General features: G+C 39.4%; 1 protein-coding gene across 2 annotated transcripts in view; it reads left to right on the top strand.

Annotated features, from left to right (window-relative positions):
• Nucleotides 1-24698, top strand: part of STK32A (serine/threonine kinase 32A) — a 151759-nt gene that overhangs the window by 103403 nt on the left and 23658 nt on the right. For both annotated transcript variants that reach the window (XM_015141153.3, XM_015141155.3), the window contains exons 6-8: nucleotides 2789-2826; nucleotides 12030-12119; nucleotides 22087-22184. In XM_015141153.3, coding sequence (XP_014996639.1) covers nucleotides 2789-2826; nucleotides 12030-12119; nucleotides 22087-22184 — 226 coding nt within the window. The remainder of the gene's footprint in view (nucleotides 1-2788; nucleotides 2827-12029; nucleotides 12120-22086; nucleotides 22185-24698) is intronic.

The raw sequence follows: 24698 nt of genomic DNA on the forward strand, positions 1-24698 counted from the left end.
CAAAACCAGTCCTGCTAATCACTAAATTCCTATCTCACATATTCAAGATGGAGTTACTCTGGTCTGAATGCCCCTGACAAGAGAATCCACACTGTTCAAATCCCCCCAGTTGATTCTGAAGCATATCCAGGCTTATCCAGGCTTATCAAGCATATCTACTAAGTTAAAATATATTATAGACTACTTTCAATGAAAGAAACATATTGTAAGTTATTTCATATTTATTTTTACTTGAGAAGACTGAAAAGGTAAAGAAGTGGTGCTAAAATTTAAAACTAGAAAATCTCAACTTGCTCTAGTAGGAATTTTAATAGAGCACACTAAGTTTCTTTTCATTTTCTCTCTCCTGGTATATGAATAAACAACCTTCCATACTGCAATTTACCCTGTAGTGAATCAGATGTTACCCTGTTATGTTTTGGAGAAACTATATAGTTAGAATCTAAGCTTAGGTAATTATGTTTACAAATCCACTTTCTCTTATACATTTTTCTTAAATTTTTCTTATATTCTTTCTCTGAATTTGCAGTAAAAATACCCCTTTCCCATTCTATGTCATTGTTCTTTATGAAGCTTTCTCATCCTCTCCATCCCAAGGGAACTATGTCTGATTTATCTTTAGGTTTTCTGTATCTTACTACAGTGACTTACCAAAGTAGGTAAATATCTGATGAATAAATGAATACAAGATTTAATTAAGAAGTATCACGTTAAACTAATTGTTCCCTCTCTGATCTCCGTGTTATTAAGTTTCAAAGTAGTTTCTGGGAAAAGTAGTTAACACAATGATGTATGGATTCAATAAATAAGAAAAATGGTGCTCAGGGATTTAACAGAAAGCTCATAAAATGTCAAATCCACAGCAATTAATTTCTCCCAGTAAGTCCTCATAAATTCAGGCCAAGAAATTTTATACTGATCTTGCCTCACTCAACTCTCATCCATCCTTGGTAGGGCTCCTCTGGGCCTCTTTCTCACCTGGCAAACAGTACCTGATGCTCACTGGATGTAGATCTGAAGAGGTGGAAAGAGCCAAACACCTGGTTTATCTCTAGCTTTATGCTGCAGAGAGTATCTGATGGTGTGCCACAGTGCTCTGTATATACTGTTAGGATCAGCCTTCTTGAGTGCACTGGAATTTCTCTGGGTGTCATTAAGTTCTTCATTTACTGACCATGAGGCACTGGGATAGAATATGATATTAATCAAGAAACCATCCCTGACATCATGGTCCACTTGGAAAACTTGCAGAGATTAGAAAAATTTTTTGAGTCGGGATTTTGCTTTGTTGCCCAGGCTGGAGTGCAGTGTCTATTCAAGGCACAATCATAGTGCAATGCGCCTCAAACTCCTGGGCTGAGGTGATACTCCCTCCTCCACCTCCTGAGTGGCTGGGACTATAGGTACACACCACCGTGCCTGGTCAGAATATTTCTTTTAGGATGTTATAAGACCTATAGTTATTTAATTATTATTCCTCGGGTAGTTAGTGAAAAGATTTGGACCAGTCTTTTACACACTGATATACAGCAAGATAACTATAGTTAGTGACATTGTATTATATACTGGAAATTCGCTGCATCAAAGTATCATGTTGGCCACTTTAAACACACAATTTTTATATTAAAATGACTGAAAAAATAGCAAAGTAAAAAAAAAAAAAATCCATAGGAGAGCACAAAACCCACCTTCTTCCAATGAAGGGAGTAGTCTGATGGTTAATACTTGGAGGATAGAATGATAGAGTTTGCAAAGCCTTGGTGAATATTATAGTAAGGAGCACTCCTGAATCAAAGAATCACATTGTACTTTATAATAGCCCTCACTTTTCCACTCTCAGATTTTTACTGCCTTTCCCTAATGTACCATTAAAGCCCTTCAGCCTAAATTCATAGAATCCATTAGGGAAGAAATTCTGAAGCTGGTTTTGGGAACACATTTTCAGCCTTGTCAAATGGCTTTCATGCTGCTAGAATAATAATACCTTAATCTTTGACAGACCAAGTCTGTCAGCTTACTCTTTACTTAAAAATATTAATGAGTAACAAGTCCCATTATCAATAAACAGAACCAAGTGTGTGATAAAGTGTGATAAATGTTACAGTGGAAGAAGTATCCCGTGTGGTCAGAATATATGGGGTTAGGGGGAATTTGACCCAGAATTGAAAAATCAGGAAGGTTTCCTGCAGGAAGTGGCATCTGAGCTGTGAGGTTAAGGGTGAAGCTGTGTTGTCTGAGTGCACTCAGTGAGAGGACTCTAATTCAGGCAAAGCAACAGCAGGTGTGGATGTGAGGAGGCAAAGGGAGACAGGGGGTGGTTGTATAACTACATTATCAATCATGTTTTTCCCATTTATAGTCTTTAAGTTCACATCATCTGTGTAATTCTAGAGTTACATAAGAAAATGATGCTTAATACTACTAATGTTACTTTATGGCACTGTAAATGCTTTATATGATCCAATGGACCAATATCTACATGCTTAGATACAATATGCTATAGGAAGTTTAGAGTCTGAGTTTTTGAATGAGAGAGGCCTTGGTTCAGAGCCCAGTTCTTCCATTTACTAGCTCCGTGACCTTGGGTTAAGCTTCAGTTTTCTGATTTAGAAATTGGGTATTTTCTGTTTCATAAATTTACTGTGAGAATTGAATGAGAAGATGAGTATTGAGAAGCTAGTACATTGTTTCAACTCTAGTTGGCTTTCTTGAGCATTTTCTTGCCCCTACCCCTTAGTTCTGTTTGTTTTATTATAAGCAACTTTCTTTTTTCTTTTTACTCCTCTAGGGATATGAAGCCTGACAATATTTTACTTGATGAACATGGTAAGTGAGTGATTTCTTTCTAATCAAGTACATGACATGCATGTAGAAAAGTTGATTATTCCCAGCAGAGGGGTATTACACATGAAAAACGTATTTTGCTCTATTCAGTTGAGCTGTATGTACAAACTCCTCATAGACAATATGGGGGAACTTTATTACTTATGGTAGGTTATAGTACAACAATACGCCCTTAAATCACATTGAATTTACCTAATGAGAAAATCCTATTCTACTCCATTTTCTCCCACTACTATATTTCTTCAAGAAAACCATCACAATTTTTTAGTGTTTTTTGACCTTAATATAACACACAATCACCTATTTTTTTATAATGATACAGAAGGCCTCAAGCTGAGAGCATCTGGCCAGCAATAGCATCTACCTAGACATTCATGACATTATTTTGTTCTCATTGCATCCACTATTTTTTTTATTATTATTATACTTTAAGTTCTAGGGTACATGTGCACAACACGCAGGTTTGTTACATATGTATACATGTACCATGTTGGTGTGCTGCACCCATTAACTCATCATTTACATAACGTATATCTCCTAATGCTATCCCTCTCTGCTCCCCCACCCCATGACAGGCCCAGGTGTAAGATGTTCCCCTTCCTGTGTCCAAGTGTTCTCAACGTTCAGTTCCCACCTATGAGTGAGAACAACTGCATCTACTTTTCTGCATTCCTTCTTATAAAAGGCAAATTGGTTTTACATTTGTAAATTGATTTTTACATTTACTTTGATATCACAGAAGAATACTTACATCTTAGGGTCATTGTAAAGACTGACCTAATACATGTAAAGTACTTGATGCAGTGACTGTCACGAAGAAATCACTCAATAAAAGTCTAATATTGGTACAATTTTTGTGAGGTGGTCGTGGCTTTCTCCCCTTGGAAAGGAAGCTGGAACTGCTTCATCTTGTTTTATATGGTTTTGTCTATGCCAGCACATGACTAATATGTACCAATGTATATCAGAAGAGATAGCAAGTTTTCTCGTTAAAAATTTTAGTTTGCGAAAAACCAGTTAAAGAAAAACATAAAAACGATAAAAGTATATGTGTTATCCAGATTTGTGATATAGGGATATGGCAATAATCAAGATGGTGATAAGTGAATGCTGAATTTCAAGAACTACTGATTATACCCTCTAGAATAACCTTTTGCCCGCAGTGATTAAATGTGTATAATTCCTTCCTAATATTGATTTTTGTGTATATTTAGATTTATTAGAACATCAGGGAAGATCTGTAGGGCACACAGACTGTATGTTATAAATGTTAACAGTGTCAATAAGCTCTTTGTTATGTCTTTAGAAGGCTGCTAGATGAGGAGAGTCCTAAATCTTAAAAGCTCCTTACTCAATTTTTACAAAAAGGATTTGCAAGTGGAACTGAAACTCCAAATACCATCTATTTCTCATTATTTATTTACCTAGTTTTGAGCCTGATTTGCCTGATCCCACCTGTGCTCAGGGGGCTAAGAAACACTGGTATATGACCTCTAATTTCAAAGCTCAGTGTCATTACTTATTTATGGACTGTCCAAAAAGATTTTTTCCACTTTCTTCCGATGCCTTATTTCTCCCTTACCTTTACTGCTTCTGACATTTGAAAACAGAGTCTCTGATTCTCAGAAATGTAAGCAACGGTGAGATTTAGCATGAAGGTGACTTTCTTTAAAATACCAGCTATTCAGAGCTAGGTATAGTGGCAGGCACCTGTAGTACCAGTCACTTGGGAGGCTGAGGCAGGAGGATCCCTTGAGCCCAGGAGTTTGAATCCAGCCTGGGCAGCACAGAGAGACTCTGTCTCTTGCTGGGGGGAAAAAACCATTACCACTAGCTTCTTTTCTAGCCTAGAGAGGCCACCTTTGTGGAACTTAGGGAAAAGTGCTCCCTCTGCCCGCCACAGCTTCCTGACAGCACATGGCCTACCAAGGAGAACCCAAGTTAGGATTTAGTCCTCACTTGCTCCCTCAGCTGGGTGCCTTTGTGCATGATTTCTGCTGTTCTGCCATTTATAGAGGCCCTGAATGGAGGCATGTAGGTCCTATCAATCCAACACTTTCCAAGCTTTATCCTCCATTCAGAGAACAGTGTTTTCACCCCAGGTCTCATCCATGGCTTCATCTTATTTCTATCATTAAGACATCCTGTTCTCCTTCAGTCAACTTCTTCCTCCTCATTTTCTTGGCAACTTGGTCATTGCAGATGAAGAAAAACCTGAAGAAATCAATTAATCTTCAAGTTTAACCACCCTTAGAGACTACCCTTGTGAAAGATTAATTGTGTAACAGTGTGGCTAAGAATGTGAATTCTGGAGTCAGATTGCCTTCATTCAAAACACACTTCACTCATCTACTTTTTTTTTTTTTTTTTTTTTTTTTGAGATGGAAGCTCGCTCTGTCACCCAGGCTGGAGAGCAGTGGTGTGATCTGTGCTCATTGCAAGCTCCACCTCCCGGGTTGATGCCATTCTCCTGCCTCAGCCTCCCGAGTAGCTGGGACTACAGGTGCCCGCCACCACACCCGGCCAATTTATTGTATTTTTATTAGAGACGGGGTTTCACCGTGTTAGCCAGGATGGTCTTGATCTCTTCACCTCGTGATCTGCCCGCCTCAGCCTCCCAAAGGGCTGGGATTACAGATGTGAGCCACCGCACCCGGCCATCTCACTCATTGACTAGTCCTGAGAGGTTTGACAAGTTGCCTAAACTTTGTCTTAGTTTTTTCAGGGATCAAAAGAACACTTACATCTTGGGGTCATTGTAAAGACTGACCTAATACGTGTAAAGTACTTGATGTGATGACTGTCACAAAGAAATCACTCAATAAAAGTCAAATATTAGTACAACTCATATGAGGTAGTCATGGCTTTCTTTTCTTGGAAAGGAAGCTGGGAATGCTTCATCTTGTTTTATGTGACTTTGTCTATGCTGATACATACCTAATATGTACCAAATCTCTACCAGATAGAATCTGTAAAAGCTGTCTTTCCCAAATAATTATTTTGATTTCAGAAGTGATATACCAAATATTCTGCTTGTCTACTTGTTAGATCTTGTGTTTAAACCATTTTGTTTATCCCTTCATCCTCAGGTAACTACACTTTCTGTGTCCATTTGCTGTCTTTCATGTGTGCAGGGGGCAAGGGCGCAGTCATGACATTTTATTCTTTGTGGAGCTGGGGCTCTGTTGCTTACAGGATACAAGCCATCATTCCAGTGTGCCGGAGAGAGAGTCTCAGGCTGCCCCTGTTATCTGGTGTCTTATTTACAAGGGCTGCTTTCATTCTCAACGTTTCTTAAAATTTGGTCCATGAATTAAGAAGAGGCTTTTCTGTATTATATTCCTACCCTAACTCAATTTGAAAATCAATTGCTTTGGGAAAGATTGTGTATGAATGGTACAGAAGTGAGCAAACAAAAAAGACCGAGAGCCCTTTTGTAAACATTGTCTTAGGGATCTCTTTCCGGAGATAATAATTTTTCTGGAGTTATTTACTTTCTGTTTGTTCAGATTCTGAAAAAGTAGGACTCTCAGACATTACTCAAGGAATGTAACTAACCACTATTCAATGAATAAATTCCTGTTTTTCACCTCCTGCCAGCTCATTATGTACAGCTGATCTTGTGAGAATCAGCTGAACCACAAATCAATGCCTGCTTTTTAGAGTGTCTGCTGGTGTGACTTTCCATGTGGAGCTCATATTTCAAGACTTCATTTGCCTTCTCTATCTCCATTTACAATATTTCCTCCCTGATGGGCTGTCGCATGGGCCTCTTGTGTGGAAATTTCAGCCACTGTGAAGGGTAACCTCCTGTCTCTCTGGTGCCTCCTATGGCCATCCCTACAAGTGAGCTGTGTATCACACCATGTTGCTTACATTTTAATGCAACACGATTCAGTAACAGGCAGAAACTTGTATTCTTACTGATTCATATTCTTTATATTCATCTGAAAAGATTGACATTTAAAGAAGCCAGTTGTAAAATGGGAAATCCTCTGTGTGAATAAATATTTCTTGTACATCAGAATTTGCCTTAAAAAATGTTTTTTAACTTAGAGCACATCTGTACTGTTCTCCCCAAATGTCCCATTTACTAGTTCAGAGCAAGATGGCATTAGGTCTTGTGTGACTCCCGACCCACTATCCTAATGTATATTTTCATTTCCTACCAATTTAAGTACCCCATCCAATTCTATCAATTCCATAGTGTCTAAAATTCTTGTATTTTTCTTATTCAGGAAATGCTACAATTAGAGGAACAGTAATATATGCTTGACATGTCAGAGAAAATGACAATTATGTCATCATTTGTCACTTAGGTTTCTTAATACCATCCTGTTACAAGGAATAGAGGCAAAAACTTAGTGTAGGAGGTGAGAAAAAAACCGAGGCTGCCATCTTAACAGCCTTTTCATTGCAGAGTCTCAACATGTGCCAAAAGATAAAGTGGACAGTTTCCTTTTAAAACAACATACAGTATAGAATACAGTAATTTATCCCCAGATAATCACTCCCTAGGTAGTACCTAGGGCTATGCATTTTCAGCAAGCAGCTCAGAAAAATGTGGGGCACATATTCTAAACACCTGCAAGTAGGAGAGACTTAAAAGTTGGGAGCAGTGCCAACCAAGTGGTTATGGTGCCCTAGAGTACTGTGTTGATGACAGAGATCCTCAGGCTCTGCACAGGAGCAGTAAGAGTGTAAATGATGACAACAATGATGACTGGATTCAATGGCATCATAAGATGAATTCAGATTTTTTTATATAATCCTCTGTCCCAAGCAATAGAGGCAAAAAGAAAAGGCAGAAACTCTCCCCTAGGATGGTAAATTAGGAAGTTCTGAGGCGTGCACCTGAAAAACTTTTCACTAAGGTAGTGATTCTCAACAGGCCATGATTTTGCTCTACTGCTTCTCCCTGCATGGGACATTTGGTAATTTCTGGAGACATTTTTGATTATCAGGATTCCAGCCAGGGTTGGGAGGTGATATCAGCAGCTAGTGGGTAGAGGCCAGGATGCTAGCAGGCATCCCGCAAAGCACAGGACAGTTTGCACTACAAAAAATTACCAGCACCAATATTTCAATGGTGCTGAGGTTGAGAAACTCTGCTCTAAGGTTCACCCAAGGCCTGGGCTTATGAAAAAAGCCAGAGGAGTCCTTCATTCCCAAGGCAATTCCTGTGTCCTTCAATCAGTAGGAGAGTGAACCCTTTCCTGTGATCCAGCAGTCAAATTTCATTTTCAAAACACAGAAGGCTTTGGGAGGCCGAGGCAGGTGGATCACGAGGTCAGGAGATCGAGACCGTCCTGGCTAACATGGTGAAACCCCGTCTCTACTAAAAATACAAAAAAAAAAAAAAAAAACAAAAACTAGCCGGGCGTGGTGGCGGGCACCTGTAGTCCCAGCTACTCGGAGGCTGAGGCAGGAGAATGGCGTGAACCCGGGAGGCGGAGCTTGCAGTGAGCTGAGATCCGGCCACTGCACTCCAGCCTGGGCGACACAGCGAGACTCCGTCTCAAAAACAAAAACAAAAACAAAAACAAAAAAAAAAAAAAAACACAGAAGGGAACCTGGCAGATAGGTCACCATGGTAAGTAGAAGCGAGGCATGGCTGTAGCCGGACCTGGGACTGAGTCTTAGGACCAGCATTCTGTAAAGTTCTGCTTTCATTGTTTAGCTGAGGAGCACCAGGCTAGAAGATCCAGTGGAAACTGACCCTCAAATAATTTCTCCCTGTCCTTAAATAGGCATCCTGGAAGTGGACAAGAACTCTGAGCCAATCAGAAATTGTTTTAGGTTTTCAGTTCTTTGGTCTTGTGATACAGCACACAAAGTTTTTGGTAGATTCACAGCCTGACAAAGGGATCCTAGACAAAATTCCAGGTCTAAACTCCAGCTCTGTAACTTTTGAGTTTTTTGAACTTAGCCATAAATGACTCATACATAAAATAGGGCCTACCTCACTAGGCTAAAGGAGAAACTTTGTGCAACAACATTTTGAAAACTGAATTAATCATGTAAGTGTAAACAATACTTAAAAGGAAAACATTCAACATTCTTTCAATTGACGTGTAATGAGTACTCACCAGAGTTGAGATGTTCTGCTAAGCCAGGCCCTCTTTTAAAACTGTAATATCAAACTTTATTAGGTCTCATAATCACCTGGAGGGCTTATTTAAACATTGGTGCCCAACCCACAGAGTTTCTGATTTAGTATAATAGAGCTCAGGGAGGAGCGGGGTGTAAGAATTTGCATATCTAACAAGTTCCCAGGTGATGCTGATACTCCTGGTCTGGGCACTACATTGTAGGAACCAATTGGCTCTAAAACCTTCTCTACCTTCCACTTCTACATGAGCATAGATAATCTTGTAGCTGAGTCAGCTTGGAAAATCTGTGCAGACTAAAGTAGATAGCTGCATGTCTGGCTGCTCATCTGAATCACCTGTGGAATTTATTGTTTTTACTACAGATACCTGGATCCCCTATAAGTCCCATTGAATTGGAGTTTCAGGAGACCAAAGCCCAGGCACATGTATTTTGCAAAATTACACTGACGTTTCTGATAATGACACATATCAACAATTAAACGCTTACTTCTTGCCAAATGCTGTGCTAAGTCTCCCGTAATCATTATTTCATTTAATATTTCCAATAACCTCTTGAGAAGACTATGATTAGCTTTCCAACTTTACAGAGAGGATAAGTGATGTTTTCAAGGTAACACAGCTAGTTAGTGGTAGAACCTAGACTTGAAGTCAAGCAGGCTGATTCCAAGAAATGGGTGCTTCACAACCGTCTCCAGACTCACCTGATTTGTATTAAGCTTTGTGACTCACTGGTCCAACCCTATGAGCAGAACCTATGGGGAGAAAGAGAAAAAGAAAAAACAGAGACAACCTATGCTATGATAGGGTAAGTTATTGAAATCAGGCATTGGTGCCACTCCAGCAAGAATACCTTTTAACTGGATGAGTGCTACCTTTACTGCAATATCATCACATAAACAAAGCCAAAACACTTTCTGCACAAAATAAAATCCTGGTGATAAAGGCAGTGAGATTTATGTTTAGCAGCAGGCTGGATACTATCAGGGAGCAGACAATGAAGTTTAATATGGGGAGTGTGGACTGTAGGCCCTGGAAGAATCTGATGACATGCCCTCCAGTTACAGCTGTATCTCATCAAAACCACAGACACATGGAAATGGAAATGCCAACACTTCAAGATTCTCTGAAGCAGATGACTGTCATGCCAACAGCTAACATAATAGGCTTGTCTGCCTGAGTTTTTGGCACTGCCCTTTCGTTCCCTCTAGCTGTAAATGCAGGGACCCTAGAGCACCTCAGAGAGTGTGCTCCCTGCCAAATACAAGTATTAGACCCACACTATATTGCTTTGGGTGTTAAAGCTGAGAGAGAGCCTAGACATCATTTAGTCTACCACTTCTTTTTTTATATAAAGGAACATTTAGATCCACCTTGGAAAAGGACTTAAAGTCTACTATGTGTTAGAGGCAGAGTTCAAGGCAGAACCCAGGCCTCCTGGCTCCCGGTCTAGTGCTCTTTATAGAATCCCTTTAAAAATGAAACCCATTGGCCGGGCGCAGCGGCTCACGCCTGTAATCTCAACACTTTCGGAGGCCGAGGCAAGCAGATCACGAGGTCAGGAAATCGTAGAACACCCTGGCCAACATGGTGAAATCCCATCTCCACTAAAAATAAAAAAAATTAGCTGGGCGTGGTTGTGCACGCCCTGTAATCCCAGCTACTCGAGAGGCTGAGGCAGAAGAATCACTTGAACCCAGGAGGCGGAGCTTGCAGTGAGCCGAGATCACACCATGACACTCCAGCCTGGCAACAGAGTGAGACTCCATCTCAAAAAAAAAAAAAAAAAGTAAATTAAATTATTTTTATTTATTTATTTATTTTGTTTTGTTTTATTTTTTGAGACAGAGTCTCGCTCTGTCGCCCAGGCTGGAGTGCAGTGGCGCGATCTCGGCTCACTGCAAGCTCCGCCTCCCGGGTTCATGCCATTCTCCAGCCTTAGCCTCCCAAGTAGCTGGGACTACAGGCACCTGCCACCACGCCCGGCTAATTTTTTGTATTTTTAGTAGAGACGGGGTTTCACCGTGTTAGCCAGGATGGTCTCGATCTCCTGACCTCATGATCCGCCCGCCTCGGCCTCCCAAAGTGCTGGGATTACAGGCGTGAGCCACCGCGCCCAGCCAAAAATTACATTAAATTAAAAAAAAAAAAAAAAAACTAAAGTTGATCTCCCACCCGCCCCCCCCCCCACACACACTATCCCTTGATAACAGTTATTTTGTTGGGGACTGATGAGGCCAACCTGAACTATCAGACAAAAAATGTATACAAAAATATTTTAGAAAAACTTGGAGAAAACGGATGCTTTCTTGGCTAGGGAATAAATATTCGTATCCATACTCATGCCACTTTTGTAGTAATAATATTTGCCTCTCACTTTTCTTTTTTTTTTTTTTTTTGAGATGGAGTCTCATTCTGTCACCCAGGCAGGAGTGCAGTGGTGTGATCTCAGCTCACTGCAACCTCTGCCTCCCAGGTTCAAGTGATTCTCCTGCCTCAGCCTCTCAAGTAGCTGGGATTACAGGCACCCATCACCACACCGGGCTAATTTTTTATTTTTTATTTTTAGTAGAGACGGGGCTTCACCATTTTGGCCAGGCTGGTCTCGAACTCCTGACCTCAAGTGATCCACCTGCTCAGCCTTCCAAAGTGCTAGGATAACAGGGGTGAGCCACCGTGCCCAGCCTGTTTGCCTCTTTAAAAAATATAATCCCGTAAGAGATGTTTGGAAACGTGATACTTTGAGTATCTTTTGGCTGGCTCCATAATATTCATAGGCTAAACCAACTTAAAATGTCACCAACAGACAAAATATGCCTAACTAGAATTACTTAACCACAAATTCTTAACTACTAAGGGTAAAACTTTCTGAGGCTGCACTCCAGACTTACAGAGACTAATCATTGCATATCATGAAATGGAGAATTGCTGGTTTAAGACCATATTGGCCTTGAGATGGACTGCAACTAGCCTACAAAAATTAACAGATTAATTGGGTGCTTTCAGTTAGAAGCATGGTTGTGCCACTGGGTTGAATGGAACTTAACTTTCTGTGTGGTTCTTCTCTCTCTGCAGGGCACGTGCACATCACAGATTTCAACATTGCTGCGATGCTGCCCAGGGAGACACAGATTACCACCATGGCTGGCACCAAGCCTTACATGGGTATGGGTTTCATGAGTGGCTTTTGTTTTTCATTCCTGTAAACACCATCTATTATAGGTGGAATCATCTGGGACTTGCAGCTAGAACTGATAAGTTCCTGTCTGACTTTACCTGTGGAGCTTCTGATTTAATGGGTCTTCTCCACTAGCAAGCACCCAAGATGATGTTGATAGGAAAGGACCATTGATTACATTTTGAAAACTTATTTCATGAGTCAAGGAAGACCATTTGTACCCACTTCCTAACAAAAATATTAACTAATTCTATAAATACCTAACTGTCTCTGTGTGCTTAGCACTGTTTCAGATGCTGGTGACCCTGTAGAAAGCAACACAGACAAGGTCTTCAGCTCCTAGAGCTTACATTCTAGTGGGAGCAGATTTACTAAAAAAAAAAAAAAAAAAAAAAAAAGAACCAAACAAGGCCGGGCGCGGTGGCTCACGCCTGTAATCCCAGCACTTTGGGAGACCAATGCGGGCGGATCATGAGGTCAAGAGATTGAGACCATCCTGGCCAACATGGTGAAACCCTGTCTCTATTAAAAATACAAAAATTGGCTGGGCATGGTAGCACACGCCTATGGTCCCAGCTACTTGGGAGGCTGAGGCAGGAGAAGTGCTTGAACCTGGGAGGCGGAGGTTGCAGTGAGCTGAGATTGTGTCATTGCACTCCAGCCTGGCGACAGAGCGAGACTTTGTCTCAAACAAAACAAAACAAAACAAAGACAAAGAAGTAGGAAACAGTAATAAGCAGAATGGCAATAAGTGGCAAAGTATTATTTTAACCATTATTTACATAATACTGCATTACATGCATAGAGCTATAAACTTTACAAAATGCATTTCCAGCTATAATTTTAGATTTACTCATAGTGCCATAACAATCCCATGAATTCTTCTTTTTAAAGATAAGGAAATTCTGGAGCTGGATGCTGGCATCCATCCGTGGTCCCAGCAACTTTAGAAGCCAAGGCAGGAGGATTGCTTGAGTCTAGGAGTTGAAGGCTGCAGTGAGCTATGATCATGCCACTGTACTCCAGCCTGGGTGATAGAGTGAGACTCTGTCTCTAAAAACAAATAAATTATTTAAAAAAATAAATAAAGGTGAGGAAATTCTGCCTCAGAAAGTTTAAATGTCTTTGTAGTATCTTGTGTGTAGCGAGGTGAGGAACTTGTTTTTGCCTTGACGATTCAGCATTTACTAAGGGGTGACCAAAAAGATAGTGTTAGATGCAAAATTGTCAGTCGGTTTCACGTTTAGTTGTGGTAACAAATCAACTACAAACTCTAAGTTCACCTGTTGGGAGCAGCCATCTCTACATAGACACCAGAACTAGTTTTTAGCAGAACTAGCTTTACCTCCTGTCCAGCCCCAACAATGTAAGGAGAGAGCTAGTGCCCTTGAGGGGCACACAGTATTCAGAAAGAGGGAGTTCTCCCTCCCTTCTCCCTGTGGTTGCTCCTAAGGCAAGTGAGTCAGATCTCAAAAGAATTATCTGTAAATTGTTAGAGTGACTGCAAGAAGAGGTACCTGGAATTTCATTCTTGGTTAGATATTTGTGTAGTTACCGGACTTGCTGACTGGTCCTGGAGTTAACACAGCCTGGTTGGCCATGGAAGGTTGATGAGTTTGGGGGCTAGTCTTTCTGGGGATCATAGCAGCAGGAGACAGGTATGCAGTGAATGTGACTGTGCTGGGGAGAAGAGAGGTGGATTAGCTATAGGCTGTGATCCCGCTTCACATGGGACCCTCCAATGCCCAGGAGTATAGCCTGGAAGGGAGGGAGGCTCCTGTCAGTGTGACTTCCTGAAAACACCACAAGTCCCAGTAGAGCTCAACATATCAGAATTACTGAGAGTGGAGCCTAGGCATAAGGTGGTTTAAAGCTCTTAGTGTAATTCCTCTGTGTAGCTAGGATTCACAACTTCTGCCACAGACCCCTAAAGGGAGATTACTCTGCAGGGGTAGCACATGTGTGAGGACCCCTCTGCCTCTACTACCCTTCTTTCATGTCCTAAAACAAATAGTGCTTTCTAGGAAAAGGTAGAAGGACATGTGTGAGAGCCAGATCAGTCCTCCACCTCCATTCCGGGGTGGCTGAAACCAGTCCAGCGGAGTGGGTGAAGGAGCTTTGAATCAGATATGAGAATAGTTTTAAAATTCACAGAACTGAATTGTAAAGCATCTAAAGTAAATGTAGTAAGCAAATAGGACTAAAACTTACTAGGCAACAGACTGAGCTATCATTAGGCGAGCTCCTTATCCAGCAAAAACAAGGAGTTAGACACTGCACAGTTGCTGTCAGATGATAGACTAAAAACTACTCATGCTTGGCGGGGCACGGTGGCTCACGCCTGTAATCCCAGCACTTTGGGAGACCGACGCGGGCGGATCATGAGGTCAAGAGATTGAGACCATCCTGGCCAACATGGTGAAACCCCATCTCTACTAAAAATACATAAATTAGCTGGGCATGGTGGCATGCATCTGTAGTCACAGCTACTCGGGAGGCTGAGGCAGGAGAATCACTTGAACCCTGGAGGCGGAGGTTGCAGTGAGCCGAGATTGAGTCACTGCAGCCTGGCAACAGAGCGAGACTCCATCTCAAAAGAAAAAACAAACAACAATAACAACAACAACTACTCATGCTTTACCCTAATTAGTTAAGATGCTTAAAGCAGGTGATGTTGCTGTTTCAACTGGTGGGATTATGTCAGGGGTGGAATGAATTGTATGGTCAGAGTAATTCAAAGGCAAAATATTTCAGCTTGAAATCAAGGACAAGAGTAATGCCATTTTATTTTAATATTTCGTTCTCTTCCCCCATGTAACTAAAGAGAGAGAGAGAAAGGAAAAGAGACCCGCTACATGCAGAGCCACCTCACTTTCCAACAGAAATCTTCTATAAGAAAAAAAAAAAAAAAAAGAGCCTTATTTTCTATAATATTTGAACAACTGCAAATTTCATGGCTTCCAATTAGCAGTGGGGGGAATAAATCTCTTTTGTCACTTCTAAAATAATGGACACATATAATTCAGCCTATTTTCTGCCTAAAACCGATGGTACTCAGATGATAAAAAAGCATATCCAAGCCTGCTGCTCTGATGAGTTTATTCTCCAGGTTTCCTGGGTTTCCATATTAAGGGCTATTTTCTTGGAGCCAAATCAGAAAATGTGCATCTGGGTTTCCAGGGTTGGTTTCCATGGTGAGAGAAGTACGAGGAGGCCACCTTTCTTTCCTCTCCCCAGTGGTTTTGAGTATAATATCTGTATAATGTAATTTTTTCAAAGTTGGCATTTCTAGTCTTCTCACAAGATAGAACTGGGGAATTGGAATTTAGGAAAAATTGTATGCACCTTCCACTTTTACCCTTGTAATTAACAATGACTAATATTTCTTGAAATCTTTCCCCGGACCAGACAAGGTGTTAAATGTTTTACATTCATTTATTCGTTTATTTTTCTCAGCAGCCCTATGGGGTAGACTATACTTATCACTATTTTATAATGAGAAAAATCAGAAGCTAAATAATCTGGCCAAGATCACATGGTTAATAATTGAAAAGTCTAGATTTAAATCAAGCTCTGTATGATTTGAGAAATCAAGCTTTTTCTTAAAAGGAAGATTAGCAAGAAATAAAAATATATATTTGTAAATATTTTTATCTGTGGTTTTTAAATGGTTCTGAGTCAACTTAGTTAGGCTAACATATTGCAAATGTTTCTTGCCTTATTCCAAAATGATTATGTGATTGCCACACTCCACCTTTTCAATAGGAGTCTTTTGCAGAGGTATTGTAGGTAGAAGTCTGCTGTCTCTTTTTAAAAATTATGCTCCCAATGATTTGGTAGAATCTACCAAATCTATCAGCACCCATTTTATGTTGCTTCCATAGGATACTAAGTAGCAATTCACCAGAAAGAACAAAAAGAATTCTAAAAAGAAAGATAACTAACACAAATACTGAATGAAGATTGGAGAAATATTCGTCTACTAACACAAGATGTTGAGCATATTTTAAATCAGTTCCATAGCTCTGTAAATAATAAGACAGTATGCCAGTTCTTCACCACCTTCGATCCAGCAAGGAAGTTTTGCTTTTTACAATTTATTGTCTTCTACCTCTATGCTCCCTCTGGTCCCTCCATTATTCCTTCTCTCTTCTTCTTTGTCTGTGTGAATATAATCCAGATTACTTAGAGTTAACCAATTAAAACACTCTCCTCCAAATTATATATATATGTATGTGCATGTGTGTGTGTGTGTGTGTATATATATATAAAATAAGTTCACTATGGACTAGTAAGCAAAAGGAAATTAATCCCTTTGCCAATAGATATTTATGGTTTATTTCCAGACCTTTTTTCCTAAGCACAAACACACACTGTTTACGTTTTTAAAATATTTGAACATGCTAAATGTAACCTAAATCTTCATTTTATAATATAATAATAATGATAGCGTCATATATTGAACATTTATTGTTCCAAGCACTTTGCTAAGTTTTTAACATTTATTATTAAACTCTCAACCCCATAAAATAGGTTTTACTATTGTTTTGATTTTATACGTTAAAAAAAAATCAGGCCCAGAGAGAGAGTAAGTCATGTGATCATAATCACACAGCAAGTGATTGGCAGAGCATGAAATTAAACCCAAGTCTAGAAGCATGCAGTGCCTGAGACATGGATGATGATGTGACAAATGATGAAGGTAGAATGGCTGACATTGCTGAGCTCTTCCTAAATGTTAAGCACCGTTCTAACTCCAAGCATTATGTCATTTAAACTAAAAACAATTCTGTGGGACCAGTACTATCGTTACAGTTTTGTTACAGTATAATATATTAACATATAATTACTGTAGTATATTGTATATACAGTACTATTGTTATAGTATATATTGTTCTCACTTCAGAAATTAGCAGACTGAAAGGTTAAGAAACTTGTTGAATGTGAAGCTGGAGACAGTCACAGGGCTCTGATGCCAGAGCCCTAACTCTTTACATGCTGCAATACTGTCCCTTTGTTCATGTCAATAAACATGTCTCTGTTAAAAATGGAAACCCACTTCTCTTAATCAGTTTTTTATTGTTGAATATTAGGTTGTTTCTCATTTTGAAATACAGGTAGAGCATCCCAAATCCAAAAATCCCAAATCCAAAATGCTCCGAAATCCAAAACATTTTGAACGCCAACATGACGCTCAAAGGAAATGCTCACTGGAGCATTTTAGATTGATTTGGGGATTTGGGATGGTCAACTAGTATAGTGCAAATATTTCAAAATCTGAAAAAATAAATTGAAATGCGGAACACATCTAGTCCCAAGTATTTCAGATAGGGGATACTCAACCTGTACATTTAAATTTGTAGTAAAAATCCTGTTAGCAGAATTATGTCCTGGAACTTAGTTATTTCTTTGTGATAAATTTTCATTCAAAAATGATAATGTGTTCTCTTACTGAAGTTTACTCAAAGAAAATGTGTTCTCACCCCAGAAAATGGTAATGTGTGTAATGTGAGGTAATGCACATGTTAGTTAGCTCTATTCAGCCATTCTACAATGTATTTATTTCAAAACATAGTGTTGTATGCAATATATGCAATTTTTATTTCTTAACTAATTTGATTAGTTAAAGGAGCAAAATAATTTCTGGTCAAAGGCTTTACATGGTAATACATTTCTGTTCTGAAAATTCATATCGATTTGTACTTGCTCTGGAAGTGTCTGAAGATATTCATTTCCCTGCATTCTCATCAGTGCTACACTATCAATATCTTTAATTGTCCCAAAAAAGATAAGTAATAATGATATGCATTATAATATCACCACAGTATTTATTTGACTTCTTTTGTCAATTGCCTGTTCAAATTATTTGCTCCTTTTCTATTAAGGTGTTAATACTTTTATCCTATTCCAATAGTTCTTATTAATTATGTAAATAATTCTTACCTTTTGTGTATTTGGAATATGAAATCCTAGTGTATCATATTTGTTGTACATTTCATTACAAATAGAATTTCTCATTTTTAATTTGTTGTTTTATGGCCTATTTTTGACATGAAAAGCTTGCTAAAAATATTATCAAGCCAGTTGTCTTTTTACTTTATGTTTTCTAACTTTGATGCTATTCTTAGCAAGGCCTTCTTACCAGATTTTAGATGTGTTTTCTTAATATTTTTATTCTGATTATGCTTTCATTTTTTAAGTTAACTCAGTTGTATATTATTTTGACTGAACATATGTGGGAAGGATCTGACTTTATTTTTGTATGATTATTAAATAATTGTTTTGAGACTATGTATTAAATAAGTCCCTTTCCATGCTGATTTGAAATATGTTCATCATAAACTAAATACATTTTTGTACTAACATCTATATTCTGTAGATTTCAAATCTTGTAGCTTTATAGATTAATACATGGGATGCAGGACTCTCTCTTCATTCTTTCCCAAAAATATTACTTCCACAATTTTTTTTCTTGTAGATGAAATTTAGGATCATTTTTGTAAAGTTCCATGAATTTAATTCCATTAAATGTATAGATTAGTGTTGGGTCCCTTTCTTTATGTCCTGACCAAAATTTAATATCCATGTTTTTAAAAAATCTGAAAACCAAATGATGGAAATCCAAATATCTAATAAACATATTAAAATGTGGTCAAGCTTATTAGTAAACAAGACAATGCCAATTTAAACCACAGTGAAATACTATTACACACTCCCCAGATTGGCAATAAAGGGTCAGTTATTCCCAAGTGTGGGTAAGGATGTTCAACAAAAGGAACCCTGATCTAATACTGGTCATAGTGTGAATTTATACGTCACTTTGGTAAACAGTTTGGTGTTCTCTAGTACACAGAAAAGATACACATTCCTATCACCAACAGTTCCCCTGCCAGGAATGCACTCTAAAGAGATATGCACTTATAGGAGTCTTACATGTATAGGAATGTGCATTGTTCACAATAGTCCCAAACTGAAAATAACGCAAATGGCTATCAACAATGGAATAAATAGGTAAATTACAGTATATTCATATAGCACTAAAAGTGAACAAACTCAACTACATGGAGCAAGTTGTATAAATCTTATACACATACCATTGAGTAAGAAAAGTAAGACAACAAAGAATACAAGGAATACGATTTGATTTAATAGGATTTAATTTAATGGAATTTTATAGAATACAAGGAACAGATTTTTTTTGTTTTGTTGATGTTTCCTTTATTATAAAGCACTGAAACAAATAAATAGGTAGCTAGGCAATTTATCCACAGTTTCTGGGAGCTATTTAAAATAGGCAAAGCTAAACTATTGTCTAAAAATATGTACATAGAGATTGATCTATATAGAAAAACAAGAAAATTATTAACATAAAATTTAGCACAGTGACCTCTAGGTTTATAAACAGAATGGGACACAGTGATGGGGACAAGATTCTATTTCTTGATCTGTATTATGACTATATGGACATTTGCTTATAACTCTTTGTTAAATTCTGCAGTGTTTTATTTACTTTTCTGAATATATGTATAGAAATACTTAAGGAACAATACCAAACAAAATACTCAGTGGCTTTTTTGAAGGACACCTAGCCCTTCTCCAACTCTCTTAGTACTCTCTTAGGTGCAGGAAATCTTCTTGAAGGGTTGGTGAAAGCCCTTCAATATCTTCCTGCTCTGGTTTCTCAGCTATTTGAGGGCTCAAAAGAATTACTCACCTGTTATGTTTTTGTATGTTGTCATAAAGTTTCTTCTTAATGTTCCACCAAAATGCTTCAATGCCTTGCATACCATGAATATTTTCTGAATGAATAAATGTGTATTAAAATGTTTTCATGCCTGAAAATAGACCAGGTAGAAGAGGATAAAAAGGAATACTGGATAAATAAAGCTGGAGGAAAGAAAGAAAGTGAAAAGAATATTCATGTAAACCCCAAGGATAATCCAATATGACAGATACATACCTTTTTAGAGTAATGTTTATTCTATAGGCATTTTCTTAGCACAGTGGCTCTGATTATCCCTCAAAGTTCTTTGTAGCTTCTCTAAGTGACGTGTCTGTCACCCGTCACCTGGGGGACTATCTGATATGACTTGTTGTGAGATACTGAGAAGGGAAAGCAGAAATATAGTCCATCCTATCTGTGGGAGTAGTGTGGGGTCAGGGCCATTATCTCCCAAATTGCATTGGGAGCTGTAACTTGCAGAAAGGATGCAGTGATGCATGAGAGGTGAATGCACTAGGGAAATAGCCCTACTTATTCCTGCTGCATCAAGCTCTTATAGTCAGGGCCAGTCTTGGGCATTGGGATGTAAACACTCTACCTCTCTACTTGGATGTCATCCACAGGATTTTACTTAAAAAGAACATGAGTGCACTGGGTAGGGCAAACCTGTGTGTGCAGGACCCATGTCATACCAGTTTCCTTTGCCCAGAACCAGCACTTTATACAGGAGGCTTGGGATGAGTCATATGTATCTTTCAACTAGGTCAATTATTATGAATGTTTGCCTCTCTAGAAGCATATCCAATGTTTCTGAGCACTTTATAAGTGCTAGGCATCATACTGGGACTTTGACATGGATTATCACTGTTAATTTCTAACTCTATAAAGATTGCCTTATTGGCTGGGTGCAGTGGCTTACACCTGTAATCCCAGTACTTGGGGAGGCCAAAGCAGGTGGATCACCTGAGCCCAGGAGTTCAAGACCAGCTTGGGCAACATGGCAAGACCCTGTCTCTACAAAAAACACAAAAATTTTACCGGATGTGGTGGTACCCACCTGTAGTCCCAGCTACTCGAGAGGCTGAGGTTGGAGGATCACTTGAGTCTGGGAGGTCGAGGCTACAGTGAGCCATGATTGTATCACTGCAATCCAGCCTGGACAATGGAGTGAGACCCTGTCTCAAAAAAAAAAAAAAAAAAAAAAAAAAAAAGAAAGAAAGAAAGAAAAGAGGAAGATTGCCTTATTGTTCTGATTTTGCTGTCTCTCAGACTCTGCCAACTTTCTCAAGGTCACAGTAAGTGGTGAAGGTAGAATTTGAACGCAGACAGCACAGCTGCAGAGCTAATGATCACAACTATTGCTTGAGCAGTTGATTTGTTCATTCATTCAACAAATTTCTCTCCAGTGACTCTGAATGCAAGATTCTGTACTAGACAGTAAGAATATAGTGGTAAGCATGCAGAAGCATTCCCTGCCTTTGCTTTGTGCTTCATTCTCCCTATTACATCCCTCAGGAATTAGGTTTATTCTCAGAAGGGTAAGTAAAAGGTTCATGGTGTGTCAAAGTGCTTAGAGAATGCATAACTTGGGGGTCCTCTCTGGGGGTAAAATTGACTGTAGCTCTGCCTTCCATTGGAATCAATTGAAAGAATTATAGTCACAAAGTGTAAAGAACCCACAGCTATTGTAAAACCTTACACGCTCCAGAATGCTCGCTCCCTCTTTTCTCCCTCCCTCATCCCCAATAGATGGCTGCAAGTGTTTCCCTTGCTGCTTCCAGGTGACTCTGAGACAGAGAGATTATCCAATGTATGCTCTACCAAATTCTGAGCATTGTCTGCAAATGTTATAGAAATTTACATACTTTAGTTCAAACCTTCCCAATCAAAACAAATAACATCTTCTTAGCCTTCTTGATTTCAGGGCAAGCCACATATTTGAGGCCCAATAGGACCCACATTTTAATCGGTGCATGATCTAAATAAGAGAAGAGTTTACCCATGAAGGCCTATGCGTGCCTGTGTGTGTTGGCTGATGAATGAGGCTACTGAGAGAGATTAGAAAATCAGAAATGTTTGCCTGCTGAGAGCAATCTAGCAATGGATGATAAACATCCATCAAAGTGTTTATATTTTTTATCCTGGTAATTCTCCTTTGGAGGAACATGTTGAGAAAATATAATATTAACGTCTCAGGGAATGAAACTGGTCTAATTTTTCGTGTTTTTCAGCACCCGAGATGTTCAGCTCCAGAAAAGGAGCAGGCTATTCCTTTGCTGTTGACTGGTGGTCCCTGGGAGTGACGGCATATGAACTGCTGAGAGGCCGGGTACTGTAGTATTGCATTTCCTCTTTGGTTATTTTTCCAGCAAGTTCTATTTTAGAATGAAAGAATGTGTTGTTTGCTAAGAACCAATCGGTTCACTTGAAAGCTGAAATCGACTATGCCATGTGATGTTGATAACACCCCTTGAGATTTCTGCACAAGTTAATTCATTTGTCCCGCATATGGGACCAACCAAGTCAATTAACATTAAATTACACAGTTAAAAGTAAAGGAATAATATGGATATTATAAACTCCCAAAGAGGAGAAATCAATACACCTCACTAAATATCTTGTGTAAATATCTGTGTTTGTTTAAAGAAAGTTCATTTTGCAGTCACAGTACAGGACTCTAATTCAGACATACCTCACCAAGGCTAGTGTGAATTATTAATACAACACAATTCATGCTCTGTCGTATTGGATTTCTATCACTTGGCTCCTGGGTTCTGGGTTCAGTGACAAATTAGAGTCATTTCCTTTTAAAGGAACATTTCTTAAACTAAGAAACTCATTTCTAGAAAAAAGAGATGAAAAGAAAGCAAATATGCTGAAACATATTTTAGACAATTTGTGCAAACTATTACATAATGGAAATACGCTCCTAAGGTTATATCTTAGTCATCTCTGCTTACCATAATCAAATACTACAGACAGGACGGCTTAAATAACAGACATTTATTTTCTCGGTTATGGAGGTTGGAAGTACGAGATTAAGATGCCAGAATGGTCGGGTTATGGTGAAGTCTCTTTTTGGCTTGCAGACAGCAGCCTTTTTTCTGTGTCCTCACATGGCAGAGAGAGATCTTTGTCTTCTTGTAAGTCCACTAATCCCATCATGAGGGACTTACCCCATAAACTAACCTAACCCTTATTCCCTCTCAGAGGCTCTGTTTCCAAATACCATCACATTGAGGGTTAAGGCTTCAACTGAATTTTGAGTGGGACACAAACATTCAGTCCATGATGTTCTACCATTGACCCCTCCAATATTCATGTCCTTCTCATATGCAAAATACATACATTCAACAGTCCCAAAAGTCTTAACTTATTCCCATATCAACTCTAAAGTCTAAAGTCCAAAATCTCATCTAAACATCATAGAAATTGTCTAGGGGTGAGACTCAAGGTATGATTCATCCTAAGGCAACATTTCTCCTCAGCTGTGAACCGATAACAGCAGACAAGTGGCGAGGCACTGGCTCATGCCTGTAATCCCAACACTTTAAGAGGCAGGAGGCAGGAGGATTCCTTGAGCCTAGGAGCTCAAGGAATATAATATCCAGCCTGGGCAACATGGGAGACCCTGTGTGTAAAAAAACTTTTTTTTTCTAATTAGCCAGGCATGGTGGGGCATGCCTGTGGTCCCAGCTACTCAGGTGGTTGAGGTGGGAGGATCACTTGAGCCCAGGAGGTAGAGGCTGCAGTGAGCCATGATCCTGCCACTGCACTACAGCCTGAGCTATAGATGAGACCCCATCACTAAAAAAACAAAAAACAAAAACAAGCAAGTTATGTGCTTCCAAAATACAATGGTACCATAGCTGTGGGATAGACAATCCCATTCCAACATTTCAAAAGAGAAATGGGAAAGAAGGAAGGGGCATCAGCTCCTAAACAAGTCCAGAACATATCAAAGAAAATTCTATTATGGCTTAAAACTTGAGAATAATCTTTTTGGTTTGTTGGTTTGCCCTCTAGATCTACATGGGCATGGGAGCATCACTCTCATGGCTGGCGATGGGGAGAGGGAACTTGCTTAAGTGGCTCTACACAAAGGCACTACCCACATGGCTCTCTGTGAAGGCTCTGTCTACACAGCTCTGTTGGGTGGTAGTCCTGCCCTTTGAAACTGAGGTGGAGGCAACCCTGCTCCCCAAGCCAGTGCACTCTGGACGTGTAATGGGAATGGCAGCCCTGATGATATCTGAATCACCTTCATGATCCTTCTTCCTTTTACTTGAAGGATATCACGTGTTCACAGCTGGATAGCATTACGGTCCCAGCCTGTAAAGTCCAAGAAGTCTGACAGCCTTTCTTCATTCCGTGCCACCTTGTCTATCTCCTTAAATTCAAACTGGCAGCATCTGCTAGTATAATCCCTTCTTTCTTTCTGGCTTCTGTTGAGATAACTAATTAAGTTCATGAGCTATGCCCTCTATGTCTATCAACTGGTTGTTCAGCTACACTCTAGTGTTCTCTTCCGAACAGTCTTGCTCATTTTCTGCAATATGGATAGAAATCTTCAATTTCTGGTTGCTTTTTGCTTAACTATTTTTTCTCCAATTCAAACATTCCCTTTCACATTTTACTATAAGCAGACAGGAGGTAGCAAGTTACTCCTTCAAAGTTTTGCTTAGAAATCTCCTCAGCTGGCCTGGTGCAGTGGCTCATGCCTGTAATCCCAGCATTTTAGAAGGCTGAGGCTGGCGGATCACCTGAGATCAGGAATTCGAGTCCAACCTGACCAACATGGAGAAACCCCATCTCTACTAAAAATACAAAATTAGCTAGCTGT

The sequence above is a fragment of the Macaca mulatta genome, chromosome 6 (assembly GCF_049350105.2).
Source record: "Macaca mulatta isolate MMU2019108-1 chromosome 6, T2T-MMU8v2.0, whole genome shotgun sequence".
Taxonomy (NCBI): domain Eukaryota; kingdom Metazoa; phylum Chordata; class Mammalia; order Primates; family Cercopithecidae; genus Macaca; species Macaca mulatta.